This window comes from Ailuropoda melanoleuca, chromosome 7, assembly GCF_002007445.2.
Source record: "Ailuropoda melanoleuca isolate Jingjing chromosome 7, ASM200744v2, whole genome shotgun sequence".
NCBI classification, from domain to species: domain Eukaryota; kingdom Metazoa; phylum Chordata; class Mammalia; order Carnivora; family Ursidae; genus Ailuropoda; species Ailuropoda melanoleuca.
In genome coordinates, this window is record NC_048224.1 from 13,567,694 (window position 1) to 13,590,601 (window position 22,908).

The following is a 22,908-nucleotide window of genomic DNA, read 5'->3' on the forward strand; positions in this document are numbered from 1 at the left end:
TCTACCTAACGATTTAGGATTATTTTTTCTTACCATTCTGTTGCTGGGGAATGTGAGTAGCTTTTTAAGCTTGTGTTTTTCTGGTAAGCTTTTAAGTTCACAGTAAGACATATTATTTGAGGAAAGTGTATGTCAATCCTTGTGATAAAATCTTTATGACTAGCATTTCCTTCTTGATATGAATTCATTGGTCAGTGATTTATGTGCGTAAGTGACGGACTCTTGCGTAAACTGTAGGTAGGCATATTCTCAGTTGGTTCGGGACCATTAGCATGGGATATACTTATCGATGAGTCTAGTCAAAGAGGCAGGGTTAGTGAACTCTGAGTATAGAATAAACGACATGGGAAAGCGGTCCTATTTTTCTGGTGAAATTACAGAGTTGGTTGCCGAGTTTGCGTTAAAGTATTTTAATTTAGTAATAGTTTACCTATACAAAGGTTTTGACAAGTGTTATTAGAAGTGAATACTTGTATATAACACTAAGTTCAAAAATGGAATAAAGAAGAAGAAAGGATCTCCTCTAATCTCACCACCTAGAGATAGCCACATAGGTCCTCCTGGATGTGATGTGTTAGATGATATTGAATCATGAAATTTATTTTATTTTGTTGCCTGATTTTTAAAAATTTAACAACTTTTCTTGTAAAGGGACATAATCACCATTCATCTCCTCCAAAAGAAGGTTCGGAGGAAAGTACAAAAAGAATTCTTGCATCGCTTTCTAGACATTTGTTAATGGGATATGCTTTGGGAGTATTTGATTGCTATTTTTGGTTGTAAATACCATGAAAAATACTTGTAAGGAAAAAAGTCACCAATTATCCCATGACTTTCTAACTGCTGTTATCATTTTTGAATTTTTCTTTTTGTTGCTTTTGTGCACATGCAAGCTTTATGTATTTCCGAGTATACGTATGCTTTGAATCTTTTAACATTTCCCTACCTTTCATTATATATCCATAGTTATCATTTTTAAATGACTGTAGAATATTCCATCAAAATGATGGATCATAATTTAGCCATTTTTCGATTGGTCATTTTTTAAATTTCTATTATAGAGAACATCTTTATGCATGTAGCTTTTACTTTTCTGCATATAGGTGTCCTTGAGATACATTCGCAGCAGTTTATTAGTGGGCAAGAGGATTTGGTGACCCTAGGGATGGCTTGGCCTCGTTGTTCTTCGAAGGATTATACCAGGTTTGGGCACCTCAGCCCCGGACGCATACACGAAGCAGATTTCATAGAGGGGGAAGGCGTGGGAGTCGGGCTGCTGGGGCTCACACTCCACTCCCACCACAGGCAGGCTGTGTAATCTCAGACAAGCTGCTTAAGTCCCGACGCCCCAGTTGCTTCCGTAAAGTGGAGAAAATAACTGAATCTTCTTTATAGAGTTTTTGTAAAGATTATGAGTTTAGGAGTCACTTGATGTAACAGTGCTTAGAAAACAAAATAAGAAACCCTTTCTAGCTATCATATTACAAAACAAACCAACATATAGGAAAACAGATGATTACAATAAAAATCCGTCAGATGTAAAATGATACACTGCCTTAACACTGTTTTAATTTACATTTCATTGCTAGAAGGAATGAACATTTTTGCACGTATTTACTAATGGAGAAGTTTATTTTTAAATTAAATTTTAGACCACTTCTTTTTAAAAATTCAACCCCCCCCTTTTGTTTTGATGTAAGCCCTCCACCCAAAGTGGGGCTGTGGGGCTTGAACTCCCAGCCGTGAGATCGAGAGTCGCATGCTCTACCGACTGAGCTAGCCAGGCGCCCCCCAAATTTGTACCTTTTTTCTCTTACTTTGTGTTTTGAAATAATTCCAAACTTATAAAAAAGTGAAAACAGCCAGAGAAACCCATTGAAGTTTCACTGACTGTCCGAATGATGTCTTTAGCAGAGGAAGAATTTAATCCAGAAGGTTACACTGCACTTACCTGTCCTATCTCTTCAGTCTCCTTCAATCTGGAACAGTTCCTCAGTCATTCTTTACCTTTCAAGACTTGAACATGCTTTTTTGTTCTTTGTTTTTTGTTTTGTTTTGTTTCTTGAGAGAGCGCGAGTGGCGGCAGGGAGCAGAGAGAAAGAGAATCTTTTTTTTTTTCCTTAAAGATTTATGTTGTTATTTTAGAAGGAGGGAGGGAGGAGAGAGTGCAAGGGGGAAGGAATAGAGGAGGAGAGAGAGAGAGAAAGAGAGAGATAATCCTTAAGCGGACTCCGTGCTGAGCAGGGAGTTGGACCGGGGTCTTGATCCCAGCACCTTGAGATCATAACCTGAGAAGAAATCAAGAGTCAGACGCTTAGCTGACTGAGCCACCCAGGTGCCCCGTGGGAGAGAGAAGCTTAAGCAGGCTCCACACTCAGCACAGAGCCTGATGTGGGGCTTGATCTCCCCACCCTGAGATCACGACCTGAGCCGAAATCAAGAGTTGGACACCTAGCCGACTGAGCTGCCCAGACTTGAACATGTTTTAAGATTAGAAGCCAGTTATTTAGTAGAACGGTTTTCCGTTTCAACTTGCCGGTTTGCCTGCTGTTGCTCTCGTGGGAGGCGAGTCAGTCACCGTCGGCAGGGGCAGCACAGACATGGAGCACAGCTCCTCTCACGGTGGTACGTGGTGTCTCTCTCCCTCCACCAGGGATGTTAATTTTGATTTCTTCCTTGGCTAAGGTGTATCTTCCAGGCCTCTCCACTCTGAAGTTCTCTTTTCCCTTTATCATCAGTTAATATTCTGTGTGGAGGTCTTTCGAGACTTAATGATTATCCAGTTTTACATCCTAGTTTCACCCATTAGTTTCAGCATCAATGAATGTTTTCTTGCCTGAAATGGTTATTACTATGATGATTCGTAAAGGCGATGACTCAAAAGGTGATTCTTCCCTTATTCCATTTATGCTTCTCAGTAGGCTTTCTATTGTACGGAAGAGCTGCCTTTTCCTTCCCTCCATCCCACTCTCTACTGGTATGGCCCACAAACATTTTATTTCATTTAATTATTTGTTATTCAGTTATTCGTGATTTCAACCTTCATATATTTCCATATTTGATCAGTGAGAACCTCTTTACATTGGCTTTGTGTCCATTTGACATGACCCCATCGTTCTGTGAGTACCTTGTTTCGTTGTGGCCCAAGAAAATGTTCTAGGCTCATCTCGTATTGTCCACAGCTGTGTAACAGCGAGGTAGCTCAGGTTCCTTTTAGTGGGAAATGACACTTAGAAGCAAAGATCTGGGTACAAATTCTCCTTGTTTCTGGGGTGAGCACTGCTCCCAGGCTCTTTCAGCGAACAGTTGTTAGGAAATGGGCACACATACCCTCTCGCTGTCATGTCTGTATTCATTTCTGTATCTAGCTATATATACTGAAAGCCGTGAGTTTATACCAGTATCTCCAGTTCCAGTTCAACACCACAGGGTTCATTGTACTTTTCCCCTCTTTTCATATTTGTAACTTTCTTCTCTGACAGGTAGAAGCCTGGCTCCATTTTTCTCTGAGTATCTGCTCATTTGCGGAGTCCCCCCGTATACAAACAGTCTTCTGCCCCCACTGGTCCCCAGCCCTGCGGAGGCCACCTTCCTCTCTCAGGTCCTGATCCCCGAGGGGCAGCCACCCTGCTTGGCAGCCTTCCTGGTGCAAAGGGGCCCAGGGATATTTTTGTTCCTGGTAACTGAGTGTTGTTGAAGTACTTCTACCAAGTCTTAGTATCTGCCTGACCTCTCAGAATCTTCAAGTGTTTCTAACTACCGTCTGGATTTCAGAGTAGTTTCTGGCAGGGGCAGAGTGTCTCCTCATCTCCACAACTAAGCCATGCTGTCATCGTTTCTACCTGTGTTTTCTAAGGACTTCATCTAGAAAAGTCCTAGTGATCCTTTCCGTCTTGGTTTAAACATCCTTTCCTCATTCGGTGTTTCCAGGCCAGTTCGGATTCCTTCTGTTGCATTTTCCAATATGGTTTTCATAGTACTTGATATAGGAGTAGTTATTTTCTTAATTATTTCTGGCTCTTTGTTTAAAGTCTCTTTCCCATTAGACTGTAATTTCCTCAAGGGCAGGAAGAACATAGGTGTTTTATCCTAAATGCTTAGAACAGAGTACTTGGCATTTAATAGTTCTCAGATGTTTGTTGACCTACAGCTGTGTGTGTGTGTATGAGATAATTCTAAGCGAAGTTCTTCTAGACAACACTGAAGATGGAGAAAATCAAGACATGTCCACACTGCGCGAGCAACATGTTAGGGGGATAGACACACCACCGGCTGTCAGCCTATGGCTTGTTACCAGACTTTTACTGGAGGGCTTACACATGTGCCTTGTGGCATTGAGATGTGATCCTCTGTGTAGCTGAAGTATGTGTGATAATGGGTCCTGTTGTAATGCATTATGTTCGGATATGCCATTAAATCAGGTTCTTTGAGGCTGTCAACTGGATGAGAGATTTAAAGCAACTTTGTATCTGGGTTTTAAAACATCTGGATCCTGTTAACATGGACTGTTAGGCCTTCTCAGTTCCAAAGCCATTGTCTATAAAGCATTCCAGTATTTCTTTTTATCTAAGGCACTTGCTTGAAAGACAAAGCACCGCAGGCAGGGAGCTAATCATTCCTGTTGCTTAGATTTGGATTCCTGTGTCCAGTGCTGAAGATCTCTGGGGAAGGAACCACGTGACTCTGTTCTCCCGTCTGAGGACTCTCTCTCTTTCCATACCCGCCCCTGCCCCCCGCCCGGCCACCATGTGCATGGAACTGCCAAGTATTTTCTCCATTCTGAACAGTTACTATAATTCCTTTCATTCCAGTTAGTGTCAGAATTAGTTCCCTGCAAATACAGCGGAAAATTTTGTGTGATTCTAGTTACGCCACTCAGCACTGACGCTCTGCCCTTCTTTGAAAGTGGAAGATTTATTGTGTCCTAGCACTTACTTGATTTTCAATCCTATGTTCCCTGTTTCAAGGTCTTGTTTCTGATACTTGCTTTTATATCAGGTCAATTCTAAAGAGTACAGAAGCAAGTGTGTAGTGAAGTGCAGTTATGTATTGTTACGTATAGTGCAAGTTATTGGTGCAAGAGCTTGTTGTGTAAGCAATCACATGTGCTGTGGTTTTATGTGTGCATGTGTGTGAAATGGTCGTATTTTGCACTGGGTCCTGGTATTAGAGGACAGGGTGAGTGTCTTTCCTGATTCCCTAGATCCTCTGGAAACGGCAGAATTTCTGTAGTAAATTCTGTACAGGGACCTGGAGTAAAATTTTATGTTAAACACACTTGATCTGAGAAAAAAATTTTTTAATTTAAAAATTTAAAGGAATCTGCATATGAATGAATGATTTCCAATGTAAAACTGGATTCATGTCCTTACTAGGAGAGAAAAGCAGTTCTATGCTCAGATTTTAAGATACCGTTTGCCGGTTCATCAGGCCATTTCTGAGAATCACATGCCAAAATGACCCCAAAAATGCAGCTTATTTTTTCTTTGTGTGAAATCAGAGACTCTAATTTGCTGCCCACATGGTATAGGGACAGTTCCCCATGTGTGTGATCCGGATGGCATCCTATGAATAGCCAACCAGTTAATTCCTAGCACAGCATTTTAATTTTTTCACATCTGATTTTTCCTTGTCCGTGTGTCTGTCCTCTCACTAGAATATGAGCTCCATTAGCAAAGGAACCTGTTCTGTCTTGTTGAAAACTCTTGTTTGTGTCTGGAACGGTGCATGGTACCTACTAGATACTCAGTGATTGAATGAATGAATTTATTTTTATGAATATATTTACTTTTTTGGGTCAGCAATTCTTCTCTTTGTAATAGCAACGGTAAATTCCCTGATAATCCTTCCTGTGCTCCTAGTATTACATCTTAAGGTGGAATAGAAATAAAGCTTCAGTTATTGGTAGCATAGCCGAAAAAGGTGGCAGGTGCATTGAGCTTTTAACATTCTCAAAAAGCAAAAAAGCGCTTGTGGGAGGGGAGAGAAACATCACTGGAAGGTACACTACTAGATTTCCCTTTCCAAGTTGGCAGAGGCAGGGGTAAGGAGGTAGGTTAGTTGGTGACTAGCCTAAGAAAACATGCTGATTTTTGAGGTCATGATCCCAGGGTCCTGGGATCCAGCCCCGCTTTGGCTCCCTGCTCAGTGGGGAGTCTGCTTCTCCCTCTGGGCACCCCCCCCCGCTCATGCGCATTTGGAAATATTTTCTTCTATTCTTAGTATGTCTTTTCACTCTGTTGATGATACCTTTGATGCACAGAAGTTTTTAACTTCGACAACTCCAACATGTCTATTTCTTTTCTTTTGTCGCTCATGTTTTTGGCATCGTATCTGAGAATCCATTGCCAAATCAAAGGTCATGAAGATTTACCCCTGTGTTTTCTTCTAAGAGTTTTATGGTTTAATTCTTACAGTTAGGTCCTTGATCTATTTTGAGTTAATTTTTGTATACAGTATTAGGTTGGGGTCCTACTTCCTTATTTGCATGTGGGACCATTTGCTGAAAAGAATGTTCTTTTCCCATTGAATGGTCTTAGCACTCTTGCCAAAAATCAGTTGACCAGGGGCACCTGGGTGGCTCAGTTGGTTGAGCGTCCAACTCTTGATTTGGACTCAGTTCATGATCTTGAGGTCCTGAGATCAAGCCCCACATCAGGCTCTGTGCTCAGCGCTAGGTCTGCTTGAGATTCTCTCTCTCTCTCTTCCTCTCCCTCTGCCCCCTGTGCTTACTCACTCTCTCTTTCTCTCTCCATTTCTTAAAAAAAAAAAAAAAAAAAATCAGTTGACTGTAAATGTATGGGTTTATTTTTGGCCTCGCAATCTTATTTCATTTGTTTATATGTCTATCCTTACATTTGCCAAAGCACACTGTTTTGATTACTGTAGCTCTGTAGTAAATTTTGAAATTGGTATGTATGAGTTCTTCAGATTTTTCTAAGATTGTTTGGGCTATTTGGAGCCCCTTATATTCCATATGAATTTGAGAACCAGCTTTTCCACTTCGGGGAGGGGGGAGAAAGGCCACTGAAATTTTGATAGGGATTATGCCGAATCTGTAGAAGGCTTTGGATAGTGTTGTTATCTTTCAGTATTAAGTATTCCAATCCATGAACATGAGATGTCTTTCCATTTATTCAGATCGTTCATTTCTTTCAGCAATGTTTGTCCTTTTCAGTATATGTCTGTTTCACCTGAGTTAAATTTATTCCCAGGTATTTTATTCTTTTGAATACCATAGCATGTGGAATTGTTTCTTAATTTCGTTTTCAGATTAGTCATTGCTGAGATTAAAAATACATTTAATTTTGTGTGTTTATCTTACACCCTGCAAGTTTACCAAACTGTTATTCTGTATCTAGAATCCTGTCATCTGCAAATAGAGGTAATTTAACTTCTTTCCAATTTGGATTCCTTTTATTTCTTTTTCTTGTGTAATGCCTCTGGCTAAAATGTGTAATACGAAAGGGTGAAAGTGGGCGTTCTTGTCTTGTTTTTTATTGTAAAGGAAAGCTTTTAGTCTTTTATCATTGAATATAGTGTTCCCTGTGGATTTTTTACAAATGCCCTTATCATGTTAATCTAATTCCATTTTGTTCCTAATTTTCTGAGTTTTTTTATTATGAAAGGCTGTTGGATTTTATCAAAAGCTTTATGTGTCAATTAAAATTATCATGTGTTTTTCCCCCTTTGTTCTATTGATGTAGTAAATTACATTGACTTATTTCTTCTGTTGAATGATACTTGTATTCCTAGGATAGATCCCCACCTCAGCTTCCCCCTTGTTCAACCCCTGCTGCTGCTGCTGCCCCTTCTGCCTCAGCTTCTCCCTTTTCTTGTGCCTCTCCTTTCTGCAGCTGTTGTTCCTTTCACTGACTCTGCCCCCATCTGCTTCCTCCTTGTTCAGTCCGTGCTGCTGCTGCCTCCTCTGCCTCAGCTACTCCCTTTTCCTGTGCTTCTCCTTTCTGCAGCTGTTGTTCCTTTTTCAGATTCTATTCCCACCTCAGCTTCCCCCTTGTTCAGCCTCTGCTGATGCTGCTGTCCCTGCTGCCTCAGCTTCTCCCTTTTCCTGTGCTTCTCCTTTCTGCAGCTGTTGTTCCTTTTTCAGATTCTGTCCCCACCTCAGCTTCCCCCTTGTTCAGCCCCTGCTGCTGCTGCTGCCCCTGCTGCCTCAGCTTCTCCCTTTTCCTGTGCTTCTCCTTTCTGCAGCTGTTGTTCTTTTTTCAGGTTTTGTCCCCACCTCAGCTTCCCCCTTGTTCAGTCCCTGCTGATGCTGCTGCCTCTTCTGCCTCAGCTTCTCCCTTTTCCTGTGCTTCTCCTTTCTGCAGCTGTTGTTCCTTTTTCAGGTTTTGTCCCCACCTCAGCTTCCCCCTTGTTCAGTCCCTGCTGATGCTGCTGCCTCTTCTGCCTCAGCTTCTCCCTTTTCTGCAGCTGTTGTTCATTTTCAGGTTCTGTCCCCACCTCAGCTTCCCCCTTTTCAGTCCCTGCTGATGCTGCTGCCCCTGCTGCCTCAGCTTCTCCCTTTTCCTGTGCTTCTCCTTTCTGCAGCTGTTGTTCCTTTTTCAGATTCTGTCCCTACCTCAGCTTCCCCCTTTTTCAGTCCCTGCTGATGCTGCTGCCCCTGCTGCCTCAGCTTCTCCCTTTTCTTGTGCTTCTCATTTCTGCAGCTGTTGTTCCTTTTTCAGATTCTGTCCCTACCTCAGCTTCCCCCCTTTTCAGTCCCTGCTGATGCTGCTGCCCCTGCTGCCTCAGCTTCTCCCTTTTCTTGTGCTTCTCATTTCTGCAGCTGTTGTTCCTTTTTCAGATTCTGTCCCCACCTCGGCTTCCCCCTTTTCAGTCCCTGCTGATGCTGCTGCCCTTGCTGCCTCAGCTTCTCCCTTTTCCTGTGCTTCTCCTTTCTGCAGCTGTTGTTCCTTTTTCAGATTCTGTCCCCACCTCAGCTTCCCCCTTGTTCGGTCCCTGCTGATGCTGCTGCCCTTGCTGCCTCAGCTTCTTCTTCTCTTGCACTTGTCCTTTCTGCAGCTGTTGCTCCTTTTGCTGACTCCACCCCACCTTTGCTTCCTCCTCTTTCAGTGTCTGCTGATCCTGCCCCTGCTTTGCTTTTCCTTTCCCTACTGATGCTTGTCCTGAGTCTGCTGCCCTTTCTGCTGATGCTGATTTCCCTTCTGCCGCATATGTTGATCCAGCTGCTTTGGCTTCTCCTTGCAGTTTTCCGTTTTTACACATCATTTCTGGCTTTTTTCGAACTTCACTTTTACTTGGCACTCAGTGGCTACTCCATCCCTGACTGTGCCTTATGGCTCGACTCATAATTGCTCCAGTGTCTCATCATTTCAACTTCAAATTAGCCCCCTCCTGAAAAGAGAAGACATCGATTGTGTTGAAGCCATAGTCCGATGTCACGGGGGGCTGATGAGCCTGTGGGCGAGTGGCAGCGTAGGTACTTGCCTCTGGAGCAGTCGGCCATGGCCGAGGGCAGGTGCTGGATCCCGTGGGAGAGAACATGACCCCTGTGGGCCGCAGGCACTGAGGGACTTCACGGTCGTTCGAAGGGACTGTGCCCGAGTAGGCAGTAATTAGCTCCTTTTCTGGAGGTGGCTCGAGGAGTGAGTGAGTGAGTGAGTGAGTAACGAGGCAATAATGTAAATCAGTTACTTTTTTTAGAAAGTTACATGCAGCATCTACAGGAGAGGATGGAAGACGGGTAAGTAGTAACGTGGAATATTTCCGTCTAGACAAGAGGGGGAAACTGGAGGCGAATAAGAAAGAGAAGAACAGAGGGAGCAAGCTTTTGTAACAGATGGGCTTGAGGTTGAGAGCACAGAATTAAAGGTCTGATCGCAGTTGAAGGTGTGCTACCAAATCTTTTGAAACTGGAAAAAAGGAAAGTTGGTATTTTCCCCTCTGACGATGCTGTCAAGGTGTTTCATTAATTCATTTCCTTTCTGTTGCAGGTCCTGAATCTGTGCCTCCTTCCCTTCTCAAAGTTGTGATGAAACCCATCGCAACTGTCGGAGAAAGCTACCAGTATCCTCCTGTGAACTGGGCTGCGCTCCTCTCTCCACTTATGAGGCTCAACTTTGGTAAATATCAAGTGTCTTCAGGCCTTCAGACTCTGCTTTTAGGATGTGACCTGAATAGAAAGATAGATTCTGGGTGGCAGCTGGTGATGACTGGATAGACCTTTGGGATCTCGAGGTTTGTCTTCTTGGATGGGACAGCCGGCTTACTTCCACCGAGTCACTTTCTAGGTCGCTGGGGCTAAGGAGGAGGAGGTCTGAAGACAAAGACCAGATGCACTCCGCAAAACAGTACTTGACTGACGTGTGCGTGTTGTCGCCTGCATGGGGCAGGTCCCGGAAGCCTGGTGTGCTGGTCATCCAGCTGTGCGGTCAGAGCTCTAGGATTCTAGGCAGTCCCCTGTGGGATGGTGAATTAGTTTTCTATTGCTGCTGTAACAAGTTACCATGGGTTTAGTGGCTTGAAGTGATGCAGATTTATCACCTTACAGTTCTGTCGATCAGAAGTCCAGTGTGGTTCTTCCTGGGCCAAGATCAAAGTGTCAGCAGAGTGTCATCCTTTTCTAGATGCCCTGAGGAGTGCTATGCTCTCAGTGTTTTTGTCCCCCCAAAATTCATTTTTGTTGAAATCCTAATCTCTAGCGTGATGGTATTAAGAGGTGGGGCCTCTGGGAGGTGATTAGGTCATGAGTCCACGTGGAGCCCTCATGAATGGGATTGGTGCCCTCATAAAAGGGGCCCCAGAGAGCTCGTCCGCCCCTACCACAGTGTGAGGACACAGTGAGAGTTGGCAGTCTGTAGCTGGGTACAGGCTTCCACCAGAACCTGACTATGCTAGCTCCCTGATCTTAGACTTCCAGCTGCCAGAAGGCTGAAAGCAAGTTTCTGCTGTCTATAAACCACCCCGTCTGTGATACTTTGTTAGAGGAGCCTGAGCAGACTAAGGCAGGGAGAAGCCATTTCTTTCCCTTTCCAGCTTCTAGAGGCTGCCCACCTTCCATGGCTCGTGTGTCCCCCTTTCTTCATGTTCACAGCCTGCCACAGAGAGCTGAAACCTCACACTGTCCTCTTTCAGGTTCTCTACAACCAGGAAAGGTTTTCCACATTGAAGATTCGTGTGATTAATGGGTCTATTTGAATAATCCAGGATAACCTCCCATCTCAGTGGTCCTTAACCTTAATAACATCTGAGAAGTCCCTTTGTCAAGCAAGGTCACATAACATATTCACAGATTCCAGGCATTAGGATGTAGGCATCTTTGAGGGCCATTATTCTGTTTACCACAAATACTTTGTGATGAGAGACAGAGGGAATGCACACCTTTAATTCAGCCACAGAACCTCTTTTATGAAGTTCGCATGTGTAAATTTGATCCCATGTACTTGCCCCCCCCATACTTCAAGAAAAAGAGATAGGAGAACAATTTTTTTAACAGTGCTATCTTTGTGTGTGTGTGTGTATTTGCAATGAGTGTTCTATTATTTACAGTAGCATGCTCACTTACATATGATATACAGAAAGATTTATCAACTATAATTTGCTGACAGTTGAAAGGATAATCAAAGATGATTTTGACTATACACAGTTTTTCACTTAAATGCTTTCATTTGAACCTAATACCTGTATTAGATATGATGTCACCATACCATGTTTTTGGAGATTTCATTTGAAAACTATGTTTTCCTGAGCCTCCCCTGTTTTTGCGTGCTGTATTAAAAATGCTTATGTTTCAGTAAATATCCTTAGAAAAAAGGGAGAAAAGGTCTGGTTGGGAAAATACACCTGCTGATGGGGATCAGGCAGCTAAAAAGACTAGATCCCTAAGAATGTGGCTACATTTTTAGATCCTTCCAGACCTAAACCGATTTCTCTATCTACCGAATGCAAGGTGGGGAGGAGGGGAAAACAGAGACAGAGAGTTTATCTAGAATTTTCTCAAGTTTTTGATAGGATTCCATTCTTTAGATTTCTTAGGACATCACAAGAGAAATTTCCTGAGCTAGGTCAAGTCCCTTGCCAGTTCCAAGACTCACCCCTCTGCTGTTGGTGGGTACATTCTTCGCTTCACAGTGGAGAGGTCACTTGAAATATTTTTTGGTTCATTCAAGTTTTGTTACTGGGAGAAGTCACACAAGCAGATGCTTTGATTGGAGACATGGAAGCCTGAACATGAGTCCAGGAAGCAGCTGAATTACCAACATTCTTGGCTTGTCTTGCAGGCGAAGAGATACAGCAACTGTGCCTTGAGATCATGGTGACACAGGCGCAGTCATCCCAGAATGCAGCTGCACTCTTGGGACTTTGGGTGACGCCACCGCTGATCCATGCTCTGAGTGTACGTAGCAGTCAAGGGGGTTGGGCAATGGGGATATGGTTCTTTTGGGGAGAGGAACGTTCATTTGGTGGGTGTATGTTCTCAAAGTCAAGAGTGGGCAAATGTGATTTTGTAAAACCTGGGGGCTTGGCAGTAGCTGGCCGGCAGATCGAGAGACTGCTGAAGCAGAACTCTGCCCTGGCCATCGGCATTCATGCTTTCAGCTCCCATGGATTACCAAACAGGGAGATGACGGTCAGCGGTGTTAAGGTTCCTTTCCGCAGCTCACATAACTAGAACGTTGTAGAGTTATTGGAACCTAGGTTTATTCATATGATATACACTGTATTGGTTCAGGAGGTATTAAGAGAATGGCAAATCCATACATGATCCCTCCCTTTCACAGAAAAGGAAGCAATTCAGGTGCGCCTTGAAGGCTTGGTAGGGTTTCGTTCGGCATCAGGTTAGAGGCACCAAGGGGATGTAGGCGGGAAGGTGTAGGTGGGGAGAGTAGAACATCTCTGCTAGGATGTTTGGCTTGAGCAAAGCTCCAAGGAAGAAGCGACCTAGCCTGCTATCTCTGATGGAGTGAGGGAGCCAGCACCTTCGCCTTCCAGGGGATAGGCTAAGAGTAAGTTGGAAGAATGGGGTAACATTGTTTAAAAATGCAAAATTAGCAAATCGTATAATTTTGAGCATATTCCAAACTAGGACCAAAGTGAAAAAAAAAAAAACAAAAACCACATTCCATGATTCCTTAGAGGTTTACCAGTTGATTGTAAATTAAATGATCTTGTTGTTACGCTTCTATTCAGGAGGCTTTAATTCTTTGAGAATAGCGCAGAAGTTCTCATATTAGTTCCTCAGTCTTTGAATNAAAAAAAAAAAAACAAAAACCACATTCCATGATTCCTTAAAGGTTTACCAGTTGATTGTAAATTAAATGATCTTGTTGTTACTCTTCTATTCAGGAGGCTTTAATTCTTTGAGAATAGCGCAGAAGTTCTCATATTAGTTCCTCAGTCTTTGAATGTCAGTTCCTATCCTGTCCTTTTTTCTTTTAAGCTCTGCTATATGTTCTAATGCTCTTTAATTGAATGGGGATGGGATTGAGGGCTGCGTCCTCTCTGTCAGCAGTTATCCTGAGCTGTGTGATCCAAGCACCTTGCATCTCGCTGCCAGTACCCAGCACTTGCTAGGTGCCTGCTACTCGCAGGCACTCAGTGAGCACTTTCACACAGCAGACCGAATCTTCAACTCTGACCGATTTTATTTATAACCTTGAGTTATAACTTATAGTCCACAAAATACGGCTATGTTAAGTGTACAAGCTGATGGGTTCCAGTACGTTTACACATTTTCATCCATCACCAATAATATTTCCATCACCCCCAAAAAGTTGCATTGTGCCAACGTGGGGACAATCCCCACTCCCAGTCTCAGACCCAGACTACCTCTCATCTGCTTTTTGTCTCTCTAACTTTTCCTTTTTTAAGAAGACTTTCCTATAAATTTCAATTTCGTATAAACTTTAGGAATTCTTTAGAAAGGAATCATACAATCTGAAGTCTTCCGTGCCTGGTTTATTTCACTTCTGAGAAGTAGATTTTCCCCCCATTTTACAGGTTGATAAACTGAGGCACATTGCAATTATACAAGGTTTATATTGCTAATAAACGGGAGTGAGTCCAGCCTGACTCCAAAGTCTGTGTCTAAGACACTGTTCTACGAACCCCTCTTTCCTTTTGAGACCGGTATACCTTGAACAGCCCATTTTGTTTACCTCAAAAATCTCTCTAGAATTTAGTTATCCTTACACTTCCCTTTTAGATCTCTGTTACTTTTTTTTTTTAAAGATTTTTATTTTTTTAATTTATTTGACAGAGATAGAGACAGCCAGCAAGAGAGGGAACACAAGCAGGGGGAGTGGGAGAGGAAGAAGCAGGCTCATAACGGAGGAGCCTGATGTGGGGCTCGATCCCATAACGCCAGGATCACGCCCTGAGCCGAAGGCAGACGCTTAACCGCTGTACCACCCAGGCGCCCCAGATCTCTGTTACTTTTTTGCATTTGTCCATGATTGTGGACTTTTGTTATTATCTACATTAATGGACAAATTAAGTTAATTCATTTTCTGAATGGCGTGTTCTTCACAGTGAACTGTTCGGCTAACTCATGCAACCACACTGATATTTTTTGAAATTTACTGTCGGGTTTTATTTGTCAGGTTTTATTTTTTTAGATCTACTTCTTTCCGACTCGCTGCTGCTTTAGTAGCATCCTTATGCCTCCAAGAACTTTTCCAGCCTCCCCTCTTAACATGTCTGGCACAGAGCTCTTTCGAACCGCACCCCCTTTCAGCTCTCATGACCTCCAGGAGGCCATGGTCATGTCCACAAGTCCAGCTGCTCCTCTGTGGGCAGATACGGTCCTGGCATGCCAGTTCTTTCAATTTCCTTATGCTTCCTAGAAGACGAAATTAATAATATCAGATATTTCAGTGTGTCAGTTTCCTGCAGATGAGACTTTTATCTTCAGGATTTCATTTCTCGCCAGAGCATGTGACCTTTTAAGATCGACTAGCAACTGTCATGTACATTGCAAAGCAGCATATCATTCCCCTCCCTGAAAAGATCCGCGGCTCAAGCTGGGTAGTTCACAGATGGATCGGCAGAGACCGCATACACATGAGCCACCCTGGCCCCCAAGTCTGCAGCAGCAGCTAGAACTGTGTGCACCGGTGGCCCGTCAGACCCTGAGGCTGGGGGAGGTGAGGGGCGAGGAAGTGACCCGGACCTTTCTTCTGTCAGCCCGCCTTCAAACCCAGTGACGATCTCGAGGTTTTGAGCACTGTGGACCCAGACTTGCCTGTTTCTGACCTCTTTTGTTTTGCTTCCAGTTGAATATCAAGAAATACCTCCTGGTGTCTACACCTCTGTGGATAAAGCATGTCTCCGACGAACAGATCCTGGGCTTTGTTGAGAATGTCATGGTGGCAGTTTTTAAAGCAGCTTCTCCCCTTCTCCATCCTGAGTTATGCGCGAGTGCCTTACAGGGGCTGAGTCAGGCCATGAAACTGCCCAGCCCTACCCACCACCTCTGGAGTCTGCTCTCTGAAGCTACTGGAAAAATTTTTGACCTCCTGCCAAATAAGATTCGGGTGAGGAACAAAAATATTTACATTCCTGACAATTTACGTTTGGGATTTTTTGAAAGCCCTTTTGGCAAAGCAGGGAGGTATATGTTTTAAGAATGCGGTGGGGAGGCTAGGAAGAAATAACCACGTTTTTCACTAAGAATGTGTTTGCTTCCAAGATCTAAATTGAGGTTGAATATTTAGAACCAAAGTTTCGAGCAAGCTTAGACACAGGTTAACCAGGGCTACACCAGGAAATATGCTCTTGGGCCTTTTACCAAATGCCTATGGGAGATGAGCAAACTCAGAAATGCTTCCCTATTACACCTGGAGATTCTTGGGACATATTGTCCAGTATTTTACTTACATCAAGTGACGTGATCCTAGTCTTTCCCCTCCCCCAACAGATTCCTGAATTGTAGTTTTACAAAGAAGTTAAAAAATCCATTAGGAATGACGGATTCTGGTAAGAGGAAGGAAGTACAGCCATACAAATAAACAAGGATAGCCTAACAAATAATAGGAAAGATGGGTTTTGTTTTGTTTTTAAGTAAGCGCTATCCCAATGTGGGGATTGAACTCATGACCCTGAGATCAAGGGTCACCTGGTCTACTGACTGAGCCAGCCAGGCACCCCAGAAAGGTTTTTTTAATGATAAAAACTGGCCATATATTTGGTTGGATTAAAATCTCATAAGCTGCTGCTCACGGAGAGAAGTAAATCTCATAATTGGTCAGAACATGGAGAAGATCTGTTATGTGACATTGTATTTTGACATGCTTGTGGTTTTTCTTTACCAGAGAAATGATCTGGAGCTGTATGTCGGTGTAGCAAGATGCCTCTCAGAAATGACAGATGATGAGGCCAGTCGGCTTGCTCAGCTTACTGAGGTAAGAGCATATGTGTATATCTGTTTCCATCACTGAATGGGGCTACAGTTGAAGAGGTGAGGATACTGCAGTATCCTTTTGACTGAAGCTAGTTTTGCTTCACATTTATTAGGGGGTAATTTGAGGAAACTCTGTTTCACTGTGGGGTCTCGTGTACGGGCTAGTAGTATGGATGGATAGACAGATGAACAACTTTTGACCTAATTCCACTTTGTTGAGAACATTTTAGTGTCACCCGTGGGCCAACATCCATCGTCAATACAAAATCCATAAGAACGGGAATAGTCTGGCTGAAGAACTTTCTGGTGCATGGAAGGCATAAATAAATAGTTTTGTTTTTGAATTTATTTCCTCTCACCTGTTACTTAGTCTTTTGTAATGAAGAAAGGTGGCTATTTGAAAACCAAACACTGCTAGCCCAGACACAAGGTAATTAACAAGTATTCCTTTAAAAAAAAAAAAAGATTTTATGTATTTATTTGTCAGAGACAGAGAGAGCACAGGCAGGGGGAGCAGCAGGCAGAGGGAGAAGCAGACTCCCTGCTAAGCAGGGAGCTCGATGTGGGGCTCGATCCCAGCACCCTGGACCCTGGGATCATGACCTGAGCTGAAGGCAGACGCATAACCAACTGAGCCACCCAGGCGCCCAACAAGTACCCCTTATACCCACACCCAAAGGATGAATGAGTAAAATACCAGTAAAGTTGCACATTTAGCTAGTAAAATACATGTCTTGTTAGATTTGAATTGCCTATAAACAATGAATGGTGTTTATAAGTATACCCGAATGGACATACTTTAACGAATATTAACCCTACATACCAAATAATAACAAAGGTCTGGAGAACTGTGAGCCCTCACCCAGCTAGTGGACCTCTTACCATTTATTTCACCTGATGACAGATTTGCCTATTCAGTTGAATCCTTGCATTTCTGCATCGTGTAGCAGTGATTCTCAAAATGTGTTCCCTGGCCAGTGGCATAAGCATGGCGACTGATTAGAAATGAAAATTCTGGAGTCCCACTTCAGGTGTACCGAGTAAAAGGTGGGGGCCCAGGAGCCTGTGTTTTAACAGTCCCTCCAGCCGATTGTGCAGCACCTGAGGTTTGAGAAGCCCTGTTAGAGCGTTTGGAATATCAGCATTTTGGAGATTCGTTTGTTTTAAGCAAAGACAAGCAGTCTAAGGAAATGCTTAAGAGAATGGACTATGGAGCCTCACTGCTGGGGTTTGAAATCCAGCCCTGTAATTCACTAGCAATGTGACCTTGGTTACCTTTCATAATCTCTCTCTGCCTCAGTTTCCGTATCTATAAAAAGGAGATATTAGCATCTACTTCCCAGAGTTGTTTTGAGGGTTACAGTGACTTTTAATCCATGTTAAGTTCTTGGAAAAGTACCTGACGTAAGGCTAGTACGTAGTAATTATTTTTTGTCCCAATGATCACGTTCATGTAACTTATTATATCCTATTATTATTATATTCATGTAATATAGTTGGAAGTAATGCATGTAATTTCCTTTGTGGCACCTGGAGCTGAAGGTTGCTGTGCTACTCACCTGGTTCTTAAAGTACCAGTTAGAACATTTTTGCTAGAACTTACTGAATAGTGTTCTTATGTCCACAAAAGAGTTAGTGCGTTTTACTGAGGTCAGTGTTTTCTATTCTTTTCTGGAAAGAATAATGTAGCGAAGAGCTCAGACTCCTTGGGTTTCAGTTCTTTCTCTGCCACCTTGAGCCATGTGACCATAAGCAAGTTACTTAACCTCTTTGCTTCCAACTGTCGTCTACAGGGGAAGGATGATGGTAGTAATCTTACAGGGTGGTGTGAAAATTCAGTAGTTCATACAGGACTGCTCAGACGTTTTGGTCTCCGGTATGCTTTAGTGTCTTAAAATTGTTGAAGATTCCAAAAGACTTTAATTTAAATGGGTCAAACCTTTCAATATTTACCATATTAGAGATTAAAACTAGGAAATTTAAAAAATATTTACCTTAAAGTAATAATAAACCCATTGCATCTTAACACAAATAAGAAAAATTTTTGAAAACAAAACAGTGAGAAAAGTGGCATTGTTTTCCATTTTTGCAAATCTCTTTAACATTTGGCTTAATGGAAATCTCTGTCATGTTGGATTTTCATAGCTGCTGCTTCATTCAGTCTGCTGTGATGTTCTTTTCGTGAAGTATGTGGGGAAGATCCAGCCTCATACAAATATGTCAGTAGGAAAGGGAAGAGTGTGTTAATAGTTTCAGATAATTATGGATATCTTTTTTTTTCTTCTTTTTTTTATGTTGCAACAGAACTCAACACATGGTGTTTCCTTCAGGGTAGGTGCAGTGTGCGGAGTCGGAGTCCCGATCAGTGAACGTCACATAGTCTTTTGTATTAAAATCCATTGGTCCGACTTGCGCTCCGGGTACGAGATCACAAAATCAATTTGGAAAACACTGAATCATTGAGTTTTGAAAATCTTCCAAATGTTGATGCATTTCATTATACACTATCAAAACATCACATTTGTTAAAATCATCAGAAAAGTCTTTTATGTATTGGGAAGCTGCCAACTCATAGTAGCAAATACAAATTTTCCAAAAGTCTAATTTTTCACTCGAAAGCTCAGATTTTATCATTGGCAACAAATACTGTCAAGTATTTCCTTGAAGTGACAGTCTCACTTTCTTCTACTTAAAAAAAAAAAAAAAAAAAAAAAGTCTGTCAAATACTCAGTTTGAATGATCATTGTTTGTCCATCAATCATCCTTTCAAATAAATGGTGTTCCATGAAAAGTGGCTATTTCATTTCACAGCCCGAACTTATGAGTGTTTATCCTCGAGACAACCGTCGTACTTGGCTATGCAGCAGAAGTCCCTGGTGCATACTCGCCATTTTATCATCCATGCTGTTAGAAGGATGTGTACTCAAGGGCAAAGGTTTAATGAAACTAATAATTTTTATTGTTTATAAGGGTATTTTAAATAAAAGTCATTTAGAAAAAATTGCAAGTGGCTGTGAAAAATACAGCGACTCTTACTGTGGTTTTGGTGCTATTGTGAATATAGTTTGACCTCACAGACCCTCTAAAAGGGTCTTGGGGTCCCTGGGAGGTCCGTGTACCGCACTTTGCGAACTGCTGAATTAATACATGTTAAGTGCTTAGAATGGCGGCTGGCACGTAAGTACTGTGTTTTTAAGTTATCATCACCATCATCATCACCATCATTACTATTTATGTATTTGTACAAAATATCATCACCAATTAACCCCTGAAATCGCTGATGGTTTTTAGGAGAAAGCAAGAGGTGATATTATAACCCTCTATCTGTATGTACATTTTAAAATATAGCAGACAGGTCACATGCTGCAGGAAATGAACAGTATTAGCATTTGGAATAATAATCAACTTTCAACTCACCCTCTCTGTTTTGCCCTTGCCCCGAGGTTTTATAATGACTTCAGCTAATTTAATAGTAACTGAACAATTTGCTTCTCTGCAGAGCAACCTAGAAAAAGCTGCCTTTGTCAGACTGTACTTGGTCTCTCAAGGGCGATTCCCCTTGATGGGCTTGATGGATGTCCTCAGCGCTGCTGTTCAGCACCAGGAAAAAGACGCGCTGGCTTGGATGGTACTGCACAGCCTCTACCACGCGCGGGTTGTGAGCCATGCCAACACAGGTGAGGCCGGCCTGGGCTGAGCCGCAGGAACGGAAGGTCTGCCTGCCCTCCCTTTTAGCTGGGAGTGTTTCCTCGACTTGAAAAGGAGTTTAGTGCTTCTGGACCCAGGAGAGCTGTCGTTACCCCCAAACGAAGAGCACCTTAAATGAAAAGACCAGCCACAGCTCACGTCCTCCATCGCGGAGATGGGAATGGATTCCGCTGGGTATCTTTATCGTCTTTAGTCTCCAGCCCCTCGAGTCTATAAACGAGTGTATCAGCTTGATTCTGCCTGCTCCAGCCAGGATGTCAGTCGATTCTGCCTGATGTTGTGACTTTTAGGTGGTTACTTAACAAACAAATAAAACTTAACAAACAAATAAAAAGAGGAAAACAGTGACAACAAAATTAAGTTGTTATTCTACTGAAGAGCTTCTCCGGAGGGTGAGGGGAATAAAATCGGGGCACCCTCACTACATCCTCAAGCCGGAAGCTCTAGGCCTGCAGCTCTGTTAATGAATCCTGCCGTGGAACTTTCAGCCTCTCATAGACCTTTACACTTGAATAATAATGAGCTCCCCCATTTCTCCTCCTGTGCCTTTGGTCACGTTGCTTCTAGCCTACATTCAGGGCTGAGTGGCGCCTGGCTCCAGTAGATCAGGTCGGCGGGGAAGCCTTAGTGACCCTAGGCATGTTACTTCTATTTCTGGATTTTTTTTTGTATTTTCCTCATCTCTTGTGTCTTGAAGGTTTTGAGCCTGGTAGAATAATTGTAATACCTTTTTGAGACTAGATAGGAAATTTTGATTTATTCTCCTTATTCTCAGTTTGGCAGTTGAGATAGTTGTCTCATCTCTGCACTAGTGTCTGCCCAGTGAAAAATGAACCTGTGATGAAAAATGAGGATTTTTTTTTTTTTACTCTAAATCAAAAGTGTTTTTATCAAGGAGAAATCTAGTAAATATTCCCAAGGAAGCATGAAGATACGTGAAGTAAACTGAAATAAAGTGGATATCGCCTTTGGTTTTAACTAGCTGGCCTTCCAGCTTAGTTCCTGTTTTCCTCTGACTCACTAAAATTTGACAGCCTTCCCAAGTGAGCTTTACTGTGCTGGGAGTCCTCATTTAAAAAAAAAAAAAAAAAAAGGAAGAATCAGTATTTATGCTGATGTTTGTTCTCCAGTTACTGTATGATGGCTGGTTTTTATTTTTCTTCTTATGTCTTTGGGATAGGTTTTCTCTTTGATTTTCCCATAAAATGGGAACATTTAAGTAAAGGAAGACCTTAAAAACAACTAATTATCCAAGATTCAACATCACTGGCTAGCTGGCATGCCAGATTTCTCCTAGTGTGTTTAATGTTGAGAGAGAAACTCCAATAAGTGCATTTTATCACTAGCGGGTGTGTCGTTTTGAAGAATAAATTACCTTTTGAAAATAAAAACCAAACTACAGTCAGCTGATGTGTGAATAGTGTCAAAGAACTCTCTCCCGCAGAATCACAAGTCTCAGGTGTTGCAGGAGGATTTGAAACGGTTTCGTTGAATCCTCCCAGGTGTTCCACTTTAGTGATGGCGGCTAGTACTGATCTGTTGTAAGTTCATAGGAAAACCACTGTCTGGTAAGAAAATATCGCCTTTTTGTTTCAGGTGTGTTGAAGAGAATGGAATGGCTCTTGGAACTGATGGGTTATATCAGAAATATCGCGTACCAGTCAACATCTGTTCAGAACGTGACTCTCAATGAGGTACAATCTAGAGGAGTCGTCTGTGGCTCCCGTACGTTTGCGCTCCCAAAAGACCAAAAGGTTGCTGCTTGCCTTCCCCCCGCCCCTTCCTTTTACTTTTGGGCAACACAGGTGATAACTGTCTGCTGTCACAAGGAAATGGGTGTCCTTGCCTGGCTCCTGGAGACACCCACGGCTGCCCTTAGAAAAATATTTTCAACAGAGTAAGCTCCTCGATAGGCAGCGCAAAAAGGACACTAGCTGATGAGGGAACCCAGGGTTCTGTGTACGTGGGCTTGACCCCACAAAGGAGATGAGGTACAGGGCTCTGGCCTTCACACCGGCCCAGAGAATGTCTTCAAACGTCTGGTTTGAAGAGGTTCCTGAAGTGTATGCAAGTAATACGGGTTTGCGCCAATACTTAACGTGCAGGAGAGGAGTGTGTATGTATGACCCCAAAAAGGTTAACAACCACAGATATTGGGTAAATTAGAAAAAGGTTGATAAATAAAAGGAAGATAGCGCTTTACCACTCTTCTTATTTTCTTGACTGCTGCCCACTGGGCGTTTTTTAGTAGAATTCTTTCACGGGTATCTTGGTTACTGTGTGAGTGGAATTTGTATAATCTGGGATGTTGTTTGAAATTCTGACCAGCTTTTCTGAAGAGTTGCATATATTTTTGAAATTTTACTTGGTGAGATTATGAATTTTAAGATATTAAGGAGTACTTTTTAAGCTTTTTTTTTTTAAACTAGCAGAATCTGTCATCTTTTTTTTCTGATCTCCTAAGTTTTTGTTAACTTTCTGTTTTCTTACAAATATCTTTTAAAATTTAGAAAATACAGACAAGCAGAAAGAAGCGTAATTTGAATCACAGTAATTCAACAACACAGGGTGCCCCTTGTTACCACCATTTCTATAAGAGTGTAGATTAGTCTAAACTCTAAATGGATGGATCTTAGATTATTTTATTTTTTTAAAGATTTTATTTATTTATTTGACAGAGATAGAGACAGCCAGCGAGAGAGGGAACACAGGCAGGGGGAGTGGGAGAGGAAGAAGCAGTCTCCCAGCAGAGGAGCCTGATGTGGGGCTCGATCCCAGAACGCTGGGATCACGCCCTGAGCTGAAGGCAGACGCCCAACCGCTGTGCCACCCAGGTGCCC

At 42.6% G+C, this 22,908-nt stretch overlaps 1 protein-coding gene across 2 annotated transcripts in view; it reads left to right on the forward strand.

The window, feature by feature from the left end:
* The window catches only part of FOCAD (focadhesin), a 297,598-nt gene that overhangs the window by 261,981 nt on the left and 12,709 nt on the right, over positions 1 to 22,908 (forward strand). For both annotated transcript variants that reach the window (XM_002918527.4, XM_034663973.1), the window contains 6 exons: positions 9,954 to 10,082; positions 12,240 to 12,355; positions 15,234 to 15,494; positions 16,272 to 16,361; positions 19,860 to 20,037; positions 21,665 to 21,762. In XM_002918527.4, coding sequence (XP_002918573.2) covers positions 9,954 to 10,082; positions 12,240 to 12,355; positions 15,234 to 15,494; positions 16,272 to 16,361; positions 19,860 to 20,037; positions 21,665 to 21,762 — 872 coding nt within the window. The remainder of the gene's footprint in view (positions 1 to 9,953; positions 10,083 to 12,239; positions 12,356 to 15,233; positions 15,495 to 16,271; positions 16,362 to 19,859; positions 20,038 to 21,664; positions 21,763 to 22,908) is intronic.